General features: G+C 43.5%; 1 protein-coding gene across 10 annotated transcripts in view; it reads right to left on the bottom strand.

The window, feature by feature from the left end:
* Positions 1-14925, bottom strand: part of SHANK2 (SH3 and multiple ankyrin repeat domains 2) — a 693215-nt gene that overhangs the window by 341581 nt on the left and 336709 nt on the right. For all 10 annotated transcript variants that reach the window (XM_073658796.1, XM_073658795.1, XM_073658798.1 and 7 more), the window contains one exon: positions 13689-13755. In XM_073658796.1, the coding sequence (XP_073514897.1) occupies positions 13689-13755 (67 nt within the window). The remainder of the gene's footprint in view (positions 1-13688; positions 13756-14925) is intronic.

The following is a 14925-nucleotide window of genomic DNA, read 5'->3' as shown; positions in this document are numbered from 1 at the left end:
AAAAAAGTGTGAAACAACTGAAAATATGTCTTATATTCTAGGTTCTTCAAAGTAGCCACCTTTTGCTTTGATGACTGCTTTGCACACTCTTGGCATTCTCTTGATGAGCTTCAAGAGGTAGTCACCGGAAATGGTCTTCCAACAATCTTGAAGGAGTTCCCAGAGATGCTTAGCACTTGTTGGCCCTTATGCCTTCACTCTGCGGTCCAGCTCACCCCAAACCATCTCGATGGGGTTCAGGTCTGGTGACTGTGGAGGCCAGGTCATCTGGCGTAGCACCCCATCACTCTCCTTCTTGGTCAAATAGCCCTTACACAGCCTGGAGGTGTGTTAGGGTCATTGTCTTGTTAAAAAATAAATGATGGTCCAACTTAAAGCAAACCGGATGGAATAGCATGCCGCTGCAAGATGCTGTGGTAGCCATGCTGGTTCAGTATGCCTTCAATTTTGAATAAATCCCCAACAGTGTCACCAGCAAAGCACCCCCACACCATCACACCTCCTCCTCCATGCTTCACGGTGTGAACCAGGCATGTACAGTCCATCCGTTCACCTTTTCTGCGTCGCACAAAGACACAGTGGTTGGAACCAAAGATCTCAAATTTGGACTCATCAGACCAAAGCACAGATTTCCACTGGTCTAATGTCCATTCCTTGTGTTCTTTAACCCAAACAAGTCTCTTCTGCTTGTTGCCTGTCCTTAGCAGTGGTTTCCAAGCAGCTATTTTACCATGAAGGCCTGCTGCACAAAGTCTCCTCTTAACAGTTGTTGTAGAGATGTGTCTGCTGCTAGAACTCTGAGTGGCATTGACCTGGTCTCTAATCTGAGCTGCTGTTAACCTGCGATTTCTGAGGCTGGTGACTCGGATAAACTTATTCTCAGAAGCAGAGGTGACTCTTGGTCTTCCTTTCCTGGGGCGGTCCTCATGTGAGCCAGTTTCTTTGTAGCGCTTGATGGTTTTTGCAACTGCACTTGGGGACACTTTCAAAGTTTGCCCAATTTTTCGGACTGACCTTCATTTCTTAAAGTAATAATGGCCACTCGTTTTTCTTTACTTAGCTGCTTTTTTCTTGCCATAATACAAATTCTAACTGTCTATTAAGTAGGACTATCAGCTGTGTTTCCACCAGACTTCTGCACAACACAACTGATGGTCCCATTTATAAGGCAAGAAATCCCACTTATTAAACCTGACAGGGCACACCTGTGAAGTGAAGACCATTTCCGGTGACTACCTCTTGAAGCTCATCAAGAGAATGCCAAGAGTGTGCAAAGCAGTCATCAAAGCAAAAAGTGGCTACTTTGAAGAACCTAGAATATAAGACATATTTTCAGTTGTTTCACACTTTTTTGTTAAGTATATAATTCCACATGTGTTAATTCATAGTTTTGATGCCTTCAGTGTGAATGTACAATTTTCATAGTCATGAAAATACAGAAAAATCTTTAAATGAGAAGGTGTGTCCAAACTTTTGGTCTGTACTGTATGTCTATACAGTAAATCTTTAGACCTCGTAATACTAATTCTGCTTCCAACTGCAAGAATCTTCTGCAGTGCACAAAAAAAACATCACGTTTTCCTGTAGTAATCTGGACTGCAGGAAATGTAGTGGGATTTTTTTTACATGTTCAATATTTATATAAAATCTGGCTACAATATAAGAGAAGATGGTTCATAGAGTAAAAAGAGAATTGTACCGCGCAGCTCTAATAAATAATTCATTGATGTATTTATTCTGAATCACGCTGGATGCGGAGTACAAGGCGGCACTGAAAGACTGCGGCTTCAGAAAGTTGTAATCAGTAGCAATAGCCTGGTGTAATGGGGGAAAAGGGTCAATATCGAGTGTAACCTGCAGATTTTGGTTCTTTTTCCTCCCCCATGCTGGTTTTTGTAGATGCACATTTTCTGTCTCCTTGCTTACTTTGTAGGCAGACTGTCTTTGGTGGGATGTCTGCTCAGCACTCTCTTTTTCCCTCATACTCTCACATCACAGAGTGGGTGTCGTTTCAGGCGACTCTTCAGAATAAGCGGTCATGTGTGTACAATGGGAAGAGCACTATTTCTGGCCAATATGACTGTATCCTGCATTTTCATCAGTTTTTCAGATTCCATATTTTCAGTTGTCTCTGAGCTAGTGGGTGAAGAGTAGCTGCTATGATGTCTCCCATACACAGCACACACAGACATGAGGGATTCCTGCTCTCCAGTCTCTGTGATCAGAATTAGCATCAGCATGTAGGACATTATGAAGTAGTACTGAGCAGTGTAGCTGTGAATCCCGCTCTGGTGTGATACAAAGCACTTACAAAAAAACTGTAGGCTGGCTCCCCTCCCCCTCTACATAGACTTCAATAGGCAGCTGCAACCTGATCCCTGAGTGAGTTGGCATTGGGAATGTGAACGAGGAGGAGGAGAAGTGGCTCATAAATTGAGAAAGAAGTGTGTCACCCCAGGCCTGGATGCCACAAATAATAAAGGCTGTGTCTGAGAGCAGGAGGGAGATTCCCTGGTTAGGGACAATTGGCATACAGCACCTCCTGTCCCAGGCCAGTAGGGGGAGCTGGCTGCCCCTATAAAAGCTGGAACTGGGGGCAGGGTTAGAGAGAACTGGACGACCTAGCTCAGGACTGAGACTAGTCCCAGAGAAGGAGGGACAGTTCAGCTGTAGCTGAGGAGTCCGTGAGGCAGAGGAGAAGCTGCGAGCCAGGGACAGAGGCGACGAGAGCCGGTCCTGGCTGAGAGAACCACACAACCGGACATTGGGGTCCGAGGTGTCAGGGTTGTAAGCCCAGCAGCAGAGAACCAACCAGCGAGGGATTTCATGTCCCTTGGCCTAAGAAGCCTGGAGGCTCCGCCACACAGAGGGACCGGTACAGCGAGGAGAAAGCAAAAGGTACACAAGGCCCGAGTCGCAAGCCATACAGGCGAGAAGTACACGGCCAGCTCAGGGACGTGGACTATTACACCACGAAGAGGGGGATAGTCAGAAAGAGCAGAGAGAGAACGGTAGGCCTACACACTCACCCTGACCAGTGGGGCTCGCCCGAATGCTCTCAGACACCCAGGCCCATTCCTAACCGGTACCACTGTTGGGTCATTAATAATACCTACAATAAAGACCCTGAACTGTTTGAAGTGGACTCTGAACTCTTACTATTGCGGCCTGCACTATCACCCCCAGCATCCACCTACACTGCCCTGAGGCTACACTCTTCCCGTGGGGAGTTATCCTACCCCTGTGCTGCACACCAACACCAGCCTCAGCGGTCTGCCTCGCAGCGGCGGTTATCCCTGACCGCAATCCACGGGTGGCGTAGTCGGACATTCAAAACACTGATAAATAGACTGCCACAATTTGGTCTGACCACCCTGAGCCACGGGATCGGGTTGCCACTACTACCCCCAGCATCGTACAGAAGCCCGGTTCCGGGTACCCCACGGCCCAGGGGGCGAGTCAGAAGCATAATTCTCTGGAAATATATATCAAAGTTTTTCTTATTCACTTTTACTATTGATTTATGCAAAATATGTTGATATGATGGGGAACATTTAAAAGCTGCAGCTGCATCCTCCTCTTCCTCGTTAAAAATAAAATAATGATGTAGTCTACTACTGCCATGAAAAAGACTAGCCATCAAATGCCTTAAAGTTAGGGCAGCACGGTGGCTCAGTGGTTTGCACTGCACGGTGGCTCAGTGGTTTGCACTGCACGGTGGCTCAGTGGTTTGCACTGCATGGTGGCTCAGTGGTTAGCACTGCAGCCTTGCAGCGCTGGGGTCCAGGGTTCAAATCCCACCAAGAACATCTGCAAGGAGTTTGTATGTTCTCCCCAAGTTTGCGTGGGTTTCCTCCCACACTCCAAAGACATAATGATAGGTAATGTGGATTGTGAGCCCCAATGGGGACAGTGCCAATAATGTCTGAAAATGGTCTGAATTGTAAAGCGCTACAGAATATGTTGGCGCTATATAAATAAAAAGATTATTATTATTATTATTATTATTATTAAAGCTGTAAAAAGTGGAGGGAGGCAAACCTTTCCCCTACCCCCCGAATAACAGGGAGCAGCTCACTCAAGAGTTATGAGCAATGGTGCTATGTTAACGCTGGTATAGGGAGAGAGCGGCAGTGTCCTCCGGCTTCTAGATGGTGTTGTTATACCCACTATAGAGGGAGCAGCTGCCCTGCACCAGGAATGTAGTGGAGGTGATAAGCAATGATGATGGCTGACAAATTACCTGCTAGCGGAAGAGGTAGAAGTCATATTTAGGTGCTGGATGGTGCCATATTGGGCAGTTGAGCGTGTGCCCATAAAGATGAACATGCAAGTCTAATACAATGCTGCTCACCATAATTGACACCCCTTCATTTTTTCATAGACTGTACAATATCTTTAGAAATAAATGGAAATGAACCAAAGTTAGATCCTCAGGATTTTTTAAATTAATGATCCAAAGTAATAACAATAAAACATTGAAATTTAAACATAGAAGTTGAAAAACAAAGAAGAAACAGAATAAACATCATGTGCAGCAATAAAAGCACCCCTAATTAATACTTGGTTGCCCCCCTAATTAATACTCGGTTGCACACCCTTTGGCATTGTTGACAGCCTCCACACGTTTCTTGTAGCCATCTATAAACTTCTTCCACTTCTCAGCTGGCGTTTTCTCCCACTCTTCCTTTGCAGTTTGTTTGAGCTCTTGAATGTCAACAGGTTTCTTTTTCCCAATGGCAGATTTCAGCTCACCCCAAAGATTTTCAATGGGATTGAGGTCAGGACTCATTGCTGGCAGTTTTAAGACAATCCATTTTTTTATTTTTCAAACATTGCTGTGTACTTTTCGATGTGTGCTTTGGGTTATTGTCTTGCTGGAGGACTCATGATCTTCAACTCAAACCAAGTTTTCTTACACTGGGTAGGACATTTTGCTCTAAGATCTCGATAACTCTCAGATTTCATGATCCTGTGATACGGTTAAGGCCTCCAGTACCAGACGCAGCAAAGTAACCCCACAGCATTATGTATCCTCCACCATGCTTATCTGTTGGTAAGGTGTTCTTTTCTTTATAACCTTCATTGCGCTGTCTGTAAACAAACTGTTGCTTTGCACTGCCAAAAAGCTAAATTTTAGTTTAATCTGTCCACAGAACATTTTCCCAGAAGGATTGTGGTTTGTCAAGGTAATCTTTGGCAAAGATCAGTCGTTCCTTTTTATGTCTTTTCTTCAGCAATGGTTTCTTCCTTCGCCTCCGCCCATAAAGCTCTGCTTGGTTTAGTGTGAGGCGTTTGGTACTTGTTGAAACCATGACCCCAGACTGTTCCAGGTTGGCCTTCAGGTCTTTGGATGTTTGATGTGGTGTTTTTCCCACTATTCGCACCAACCTTTAAAGACATGTCTTGTCAATTTTCCTCCTTCCCTCACGTCCAGGGAGGTTCTTGATGGGTCCATGCTTGGCAAACGTCTTAATAATATTGCGCACTGTTGAAACTGGGATACCAAGGTCTTTGGAGATGGCCTTATACCCTTTGGAAGTCTTGTTTTGCTAATAACAGAAGTTCTGATGTCCTCAGACAGCTCCTTTGTCTTCACCATTATGACAAAAAAACAGGGCCTACCATGTGGCTTCTTAAAACACTAGTCATCATTCATTGGCTAATTCATGTCACATGGACACCGACAATTAATCACAGGTAAATCTGTTTTGTGATTTACCACTGGTCAAAATGTGTTTCCATAGTAATGTAAAGGGGGCCAATACCAGTGACACAGCAAGCTTTAGGTTTTTCTATTTTTCCCTCCCATTGTTTTTGTTTTTAAATTATTGTTTATCATTTGCTCTTTTGTATTTACCACGAGTCTCTATACAAAAAACTGTTTCACTTGATTCATTTTTTCAGGAGATATTCCACATTATGTGCTTAAACTTCATGGGTGCCAGTAATGATGACCAGGACTGTAGATGTGGATCCCATCTCTAGAACCTCAAAAATGGGACACGGTCTTATCACTTGACCCGAGATGAAGACGAATAATCCTAAATTTTGCCCTCCAGATCAGATCAATAGACTCTCCTGGGTTTATTTTATTTTTGCCCTTCAGTTAATGTACTCTGTCCATTTTTTTTCTGACCAATCCACCAATATCTGAGGCCACCTAGCTTCCTGCAATGATCCGCTTTCATCGCCTAATCTGATGATTCCTGGATCACTTTGCTGCCTGGCTTACAAATTTTCTATCCTGCGACATCCCCACGATAATCATGGGAGACTTTAACATCCCAATTGGCGATCCTCTTTCCCCATCTGCCACGCATCTTTTATCATTAACCTCCTCCTTCGGCCTTTCACAGCTTGCTAATTCTCCTACACATGAGGACGGGAACACATTGGACCTGATCTTCTCCCGGCTTTGCTCAGTACATGACTTTACTAACTCTCCCCTTCCACTCTCTGACCATAATCTTCTTTCATTCTCTGTCAAGAACTGTGACTCTACTCAAGACACTCCCACCGTCCACACTTATAGAAATTTACGCGCCATTAACACCCAGAAATTTATAAAAAGGTTGCAATCATCATTGGCCCCAATCTCCTCCCTCTCATGTCCCGAATCTGCATTGAAGCATTATAACAAAATAATGTTATGCGCCCTGGATGAAGCCGCACCTCCTACACAAAGAACAATTCGGCATAGACGGCGACAACCCTGGCACACGCCTCAAACACGTCTTCTCCAGAGGTACTCCAGGTGCGCTGAACGGCTGTGGAGAAAATCAAATCTGCCCGAAGATTTCCTCCACTATAAATTTATGCTGAAAACATATAACTCTGCCCTTCACCTCTCCAAACAAACCTACTTTAACAACCTCATCATCTCACTTTCCAATAATCCTAAACGACTCTTTGACACGTTTCATTCTCTCCTCAATCAAACAGCACAGGCCCCGACCACCGACCTCAGCGCTGACGATCTGGCTAACTATTTCAAAGAAAAAATTGACCATATCCGACAGGAAATTTTCTCCCAATCCCCAAATGTTATGCATGCTCCCCCCCGCCACATTGTATCTTGCTCATTTTCTGACTTCGAACCAGTCACGGAAGATGAAGTGATCAGGCTCCTTGCATCTTCTCGCCCTACCACCTGCACCAGCGACCCTATTCCCTCACATCTCCTTCAGTCCCTTGCTCCAGCTGTCACCTCTCACCTAACTAAAATTTTCAACCTTTCCCTCTCATCTGGTATCTTTCCCTCTTCTTTTAAACACGCCAGCATACAACCATTACTTAAAAAACCATCCCTCGACCAGAACTGCACGGCCAACTACAGACCTGTTTCCAATCTTCCCTTTATCTCTAAACTCCTGGAACGCCTGGTCCACTCCCGTCTAATCCGCTATCTCTCAGACAACTCTCTTCTTGACCCTTTACAATCTGGTTTCCGCTCTTTACATTCTACTGAAACTGCCCTCACTAAAGTCTCTAATGATCTACTAACAGCTAAATCTAATGGTCACTACTCCCTGCTGATTCTCCTGGATCTCTCTGCAGCATTTGACACTGTGGATCACCAGCTCCTCCTCACTATGCTCCGCACTATTGGCCTCAAGGACACGGTTCTCTCCTGGTTCTCCTCTTATCTCTCTGACCGCTCCTTCTCTGTGTCTTTTGCCGGCTCCTTCTCCTCCCTACTTCCTCTTACTGTCGGGGTTCCTCAAGGATCAGTCCTAGGCCCCCTTCTTTTCTCCTTATACACCGCTCCTATTGGACAAACAATCAGTAGATTCGGTTTTCAGTACCATCTCTATGCTGATGACACCCAATTATACACCTCTGCTCCGGACATCACCCCTGCATTACTACAAAAGACCAGTGATTGTCTTTCTGCTGTGTCTAACATTATGTCCTCCCTCTACCTAAAACTGAATCTGTCAAAAACTGAACTACTCGTCTTTCCTCCCTCCATTAATCTACCTGTGCCCGATATTGCCATCTCCGTTTGTGGCTCAACCATTACTCCCCAGCTACAAGCCCGCTGTCTTGGGGTCATTTTTGATTCAGATCTTTCTTTCACTCCTCACATCAAATCACTCACTCGTTCATGTCATCTACACCTCAAAAACATCTCAAGAATCAGGACTTTTCTCACCTTTGACTCGGCAAAAACTCTTACTGTCGCTCTTATTCATTCTCGTCTTGACTATTGCAACGCTCTACTAATCGGTCTCCCTCTTACTAAACTCTCCCCTCTCCAATCCGTCCTGAACGCAGCAGCCAGGATCATATTCCTCGCCAACCGCTACTCAGATGCCTCTTCCCTGTGCCAGTCATTGCATTGGTTGCCCATCCAATATAGAGTTCGTTTTAAACTTATCACGCTTACCCACAAAGCGCTCCATGCTTCAGTACCCCCCTACATCTCCTCCCTTGTCTCAGTCTACCACCCTACACGTGCCCTCCGTTCTGCAAATGACTTGAAACTAAAATCCTCCATAATCCGAACTTCCCACTCCCGTCTCCAAGATTTCTCGCGTGCTGCGCCAATTCTCTGGAATGCACTACCCAGGACAGTTCGATTAATTCCCAATACCCACAGTTTCAAGCGAACCCTAAAAACACATTTCTTTAGACTGGCGTATCACCTAAACACACTCTGTCCATCCCAGCTTTCCCCCATATTAAAATCTTCTTCAACTTCGGGTTCAAACCAACCATGCACATAAAAGCCTCTGTCAGGACTGCACACATACTGGCTGGCGACCAGTCCATGTATTATTATTTATCCTATTCAGTATATCAAGGCTGCATTATACAATATATGTACTTTTTACCTTTTGTGTCTCCCCCACTTCCTCATAGACTGTAAGCTTGCGAGCAGGGCCCTCACTCCGTTCGATATGAGATATGCTTATTCTGTATTGTCTGTATAAGTCCCCCCTAAAATTTGTAAAGTGCTGCGGAATATGTTGGCGCTATAAAAATAAACTATTATTATTATTATTATTATTATTCAGCGATTATTTTTAATACATTGTGTTCATTATCAAAATGCCAAATAAACATTTTCCATCTTTGGCATTCTCTCCTAAGATCCGAGCTCCGTGGAGAATTGGAGAGGAAAAGCAAGAGCAATTAAACGTAAACCACTGGCACGGAGCACATGAAATAAGACTCCGTCATCAGGCTGCCATCAATAGGAGCCTTCCAAAGTATCCCGGGTAGGAAGCCCAAGCATGCTGCTCAGCATAATAATGAGTAATTCCGTTTTTTTTCTTGTTTTTGCATACAGATCCACTGGTGATGAATGGAGAAATGCGCTAACTATTGATAACGGAGTATTTTTATGACCAATCGTTCTACTTTTGTTCTAATAATCTGAAATCCTGAAGCAACCTGGAAAGATCCTCCCTGAAAAATAAAAAAAAACAGATCTCTGGACATCCCCACGTTCTCACCTCTCTTTCCTGCGCTTCCTTCCTTGCAATAAGTTGTCTGCAGGGATACACGGAAGCAGAGGAAGGTGCAGGAACCAGGCAAGGCGACCACATCATGGGTCATGTAGTAGTAGAATTCTTCCTAATTTAGATCTATGATTGGGGGGATTTTTGTGCAAAGTAGCTGGTAAAAGTAGCCTGGGAAGAGCTGAATACAAGGGGTAATCTGGAGTCTGTATATAGTGAGAGATGATGTCTAATCTGGGTTAGGAATATTGGGACAGAGGACTAATGATATTTTAAGGTGTCCCTATGGGAAACAAGTTTGCAGATGACACTGCCTTATCAGTAAGTAGTAATCCATCCTCTTGTTGCACTGGGGTCCTGGGATACGACATCTACGATATACAAGAAATTGAAGTAGAAAGAAGCGAGGAATGAAAACAGGTTTGGAAGAAGGAAAATTTCTAGATGAGCTCTGTGAGGATAGAGCGCAGCCTGTGGGTTTAATTGTTAATATAAGGGGATCTGTGGGACAGGACGTGCATCTGTGTGGAGGGGCAAGCCTGGCACTTGCTGTTTGCTGGTGAATGATATTGGACGAGGCAAACAGAACGGAGTGTTCCGCCAATAAAACACGGAAAAACCATATTCTCTGCTGCCAGTCAGAGCGACCAAACTCCCCCTTAACCTCACAATATGGAAGCTGGCTCTAGGCTCCCTGTTAATTTATCATAGACAATGTAGCTGTCGTGCCTTATAAATGTGACATCGGTGCAGACGGTGCAGAATTTTGGCTTCACGTTTCGGTTGTTACATTTCTGATTAATGCAACTTTTGTTTTAGGAGAATCACAAGCAATATTGTATACAACAAAGTCTGCTCCATCTGTATGGAGGAAGGAAGCAGCAACTATGGTAATAGACCGCATAGGTGGCTGTTGAACATACATGTACCTGCACGTTTTACTTCCATTATTATATACCCAGAGAGTCTAAAAGTAGTTCAACCTATATGCCATGCCCACCTTAAAATAAACATATACTCCATTTATGCAGACCTATGCGTCTCTATGGTAACAGACTACAAATAAACCCTCCGTAGTCTGATCCTGCAGTCGTACTCCCTTCCATCGGTCCGATGCTTCTAGAGGACATTTATGGGATCGGTGGAAGGTAGTATGTTTGCATGATCAGACTACATAGGTTTGCAGTCTGTTACCATAGTCTGATCCTGCAACTATACTACCTTCCTACTATCCCTTAAATTTGGTAAGTTAACAAGCAGAATAAGACTGATGGAAGGGAGTACAACTGCAGGATCAGACTACACAGGGAATTGTTTGTAGTCTGTTACCATGGAGACACTTAGCTTGGTATTGACGGTGCAATATATTGACTTTCAGCATGATGTGTTATCATCATTCACTTACTTTATGTGTTGCATAATGTACAGCTGTGTGCACTATATATTACAGCACAAATTGCCTTGCGCTTCCTCATGTTAGGAAGAATCATTGCAAATCCAATTTTAGATATCACTGTCAATAAGAGCCCAAATTACAGCAAATACAACCAACATGATAAAAATGATGGTGCAACAATCAGTCACATATATAGAGACCATCCATTCTGATGCCGTTATGCTAGTTACTGTTACCAATGAGTTACCATAGGTAGCGTGCGCCTTGCCTCATTGCACTGGAGAAGGTGTGCACCGTAGGACAGTAGAATGTAGGGTAAGGACTATGGTTCTTCTACACAGGCTTAGCTTGTACTAGCCATTTATTATGCTGACAAATTAATTCAGTTCTGTGACCCTCGTGATGAAGAATATCATCGGCAAACATGTTATCAAATGAAAAGGGTAAAAAGGTGTAAGAGGTATTGGCATCATATAATGTAACTGCATTGCTAGACAGCTTTATGGACATTTTTTTATAGCAAAGTCACAGCTGTAAAAGCGCTGCAGAACAACAAGTCACAGGCAAGTTGCACGGATGTTTTTGGTTGCTCGGATTGTCTGAAAATTGCTGTTGTGTGTCACATGTTGCCGTCAATCGATGTTGGGAGTCTTCTGCACAGCAAATTGCCAGGAGCACAATGAAAATATCCCCCCAGGATCAAAAATGCAATCAGTGGAGCCTGGAATCACACACGCAGGTTTGGATGGAAGTTTTTTTGAGTCAAAGCTGGAAGTGGATTTGTCAGGAGACGTATTTGTCCGTCCTTTATATTTCCCATTCCTTTTGAATCCACTGCTAACTTGGACTTTCACTACTACATTGCAGCATAATGCAAGTGAATGACGTCGCATTGTGACCTACGAGGTGCTGCAACCAAGACAGACAAGTCGCCAAAAAAAAATGCAGCAACAGTTTTCGATTTTTGCAACTTGCTTGCCATGGTGCAACCCCATTTACTTGCATTAAGACACAACAACATATACACTGTGTTCCAAATTATTATGCAAATAATATTTTCTCAGATTTTCCCAAATTACCTATATGTATTGCAGTCATTGTAATTTTCCAGTCAAATAACTATTAGAGTACAATTGAAAGGTTTTTGTACAAACTGCCTATGATAACAGTATATTTAAAAAAAAATAAAAAACTCAAACTGCACTCAAAATGCATGTTCCAAATTATTATGCACAGCAGAGTTTTCAACCTTTTCATTTTAATAAAGAACAAAAAAATGGTCATTTTTGAAATTATAAGCATTAGCAGGTTATTACAAACTGAAATCAAACAGTTTTCAACTCAAAACTTTATTCTAGGTGATGTTACATTTGCACATAGGACCCCTTGTTCGAAAGGAGCTTCTGAACTCTCTCGTCCATTGAATTTGTCAGGTTTTGGATGGTTTCTGCTACAATTGTTTTGCATGAGGACAGAATACCCTCCCGGAGCTGTTGCTTAGATGTGAACTGCCTCCCGCCATCATACACTCCTTTTGATGAAGCTCCAGAGGTTCTCAATGGGGTTGAGGTCAGGGGAGCATGGGTGCCACACCATAAGTTTGTCCCCTTTTATGCCCATAGCAGCCAGAGATGCAGATGTGTTATGTGCAGCATGAGACGGTGCATTATCATGCAGAAAAATGATCTTGCTGCGGAATGCACGGTTCTTCTTCTTGAACCATGGAAGGAAGTGCTGTTTGAGAAACTCAACAAACATTATGGAGTTCATCTTTACCCCTTCAGGGATCCTAAAAGGGCCGACAATCTCTCTCCCCATGATTCCAGCCCAAAACATTACTCCACCTCCTCCTTGTTAGCGCCGTAGCCGTGTTTGCATGGGGTGTCCATCAACCAGCCATCCTCCACTCCATCCATCGGGACCATCGAGATCATTTAATGCATGATAATGCCCCGTCTCATGCTGCATATAACACATCTGCATCTCTTGCTGCTATGGGCATAAAAGGGGACAAACTTATGGTGTGGCACCCATGCTCCCCTGACCTCAACCCCATTGAGAACCTCTGGAGCATCATCAAAAGGAGTGTCTATGATGGCGGGAGGCAGTTCACATCTAAGCAACAGCTCTGGGAGGGTATTCTGTCCTCATGCAAAACAATTGAAGCAGAAACCATCCAAAACCTGACAAATTCAATGGACGAGAGAGTTCAGAAGCTCATTTCGAACAAGGGGTCCTATGTGCAAATGTAACATCACCTAGAATAAAGTTTTGAGTTGAAAACTGTTTGATTTCAGTTTGTAATAACCTGCTAATGCTTAGAATTTCAAAAATGACCATTTTTTTGTTCTTTATTAAAATGAAAAGGTTGAAAACTCTGCTGTGCATAATAATTTGGAACATGCATTTTGAGTGCAGTTTGAGTGTTTTATTTTTTTAAATATCCTGTTATCATAGGCAGTTTGTACAAAAACCTTTCAATTGTACTCTAATAGTTATTTGACTGGAAAATTACAATGACTGCAATTCATATAGGTAATTTGGGAAAATCTCAGAAAATATTATTTGCATAATAATTTGGAACACAGTGTATAGTGATTTTTGGCAGTGTAACCTGTGTCATGGTGAAAGCCGTCGTGTAACCCCAGCCTTACAGTCCAGCTACAAAACTCGTCGACACACTACACTCCTTTTCAATAAGAAGAGCTCTGTGCAATAGACATTAAAGAAGCCTGGTGCGCACAAATAAAAGAGGGTTCCAGTGTCCGAATATGTTATGCAAAGTATTCAAAATGCATCAGTTTCTATTTGTGACTACTTACCGATATCGGTTTCTTTGTGGTTTTTTATGAACTCGGCAAGCTCAAAATTCCCGGCTATTATAGCAACCTGCAAAGAGAAAATGCCACGTTATTCACTGGTGATAGATACAACGGCTCTTGCAACATGTAAAAAAAAATGAATGATCAGCTCTGGAGCGAGAAGCGGAGCGTGCGCTCAGCAGCTGTACCTGCAGCAGTCAGGCAGCTGTGCTCGGGCTTAGTGGCAGCAGCTGCCCAGCCCGGCTCCCTGCACCGCTCCCCTCTGCTCCATTGCTCTGCTATTAAAAAAAAAAAAAAAAACATTTTGAAAGGTGCTGAGCATGAGTTATCTGCTGATATGAGCTAAATAACCCTTGGGCTTAAGATAATTATAATTGTATATCATCGTCCACAGCAAACAGAGGCCGGCTCTGGAGCACATTGGGTTTATCTGCCGTCATACTGAGGGCATTTCTTCTTTTTCAGTCCAGTTATTTTATAATATAGTGACCACTGCAGCTCCGATGGGCACTGGTCGGCCCTCCAGCATGCCAAATCTGCCACCTATTATGTCATAATAGAGGACTTCATAACTAAACTGCTTGCTGGGTGACAATCCTTGTAGGTAGTAGCACTCACTATGGTGCTGGGGCAGAAGGAGGTGGCGTTCGTTTTCCCCTTCAATCCCTTTCAGTGACTTTTAGGTCCGTTCCTCAAATTCTTATTTGCTTATGGGCAGACGCAGACACTGAAGCGTCCCTGTGCACAAACTTCTGGTGGGACCTTTTCCGCCACTTTACTTGCTATAGACATCTTCTCATATTTAAAATAATTAATGACTGATGCAGATTAATCGGTATTTCACCTGCAGCGATGGGTAATATTCCTGGTAGTGTAGTGAGTACTGGTAACCAGTGTTGGACTGGGGTGAAAAGGGCCCACCAGTAACATCAACTCCAGGGTCACACTTTTCAGCTACATGCAGATATGACTTTACCCTCATTTACAAATGTCTATAGCAATAAACTGGGTTGATTGTTAAATTAATTAAGAAGCTGCCTTTGTCTGTATATAGTGAATCAAGTGTGTTGTTATACTGCTGATATAAGAGGGTGGTGGCCCACCAGAGGATTCTCCTGTTCTCCTGTGAGCCAGTCCGAGCCTGGTGGTAACATCCATGCCAATTTTGGGCTTTCAATGGGTTATTGACTGCTCAACTAGGACACTGAAATAGCTAAAAACATTGTATCTGGTCAAC

Source organism: Phyllobates terribilis, unplaced genomic scaffold, assembly GCF_046119375.1.
Source record: "Phyllobates terribilis strain yellow unplaced genomic scaffold, ASM4611937v1 Scaffold_13__5_contigs__length_258822181, whole genome shotgun sequence".
Taxonomy (NCBI): domain Eukaryota; kingdom Metazoa; phylum Chordata; class Amphibia; order Anura; family Dendrobatidae; genus Phyllobates; species Phyllobates terribilis.
Note: the sequence above shows the minus strand (reverse complement) of the source record. Positions and strands in the feature narration are given on the sequence as shown.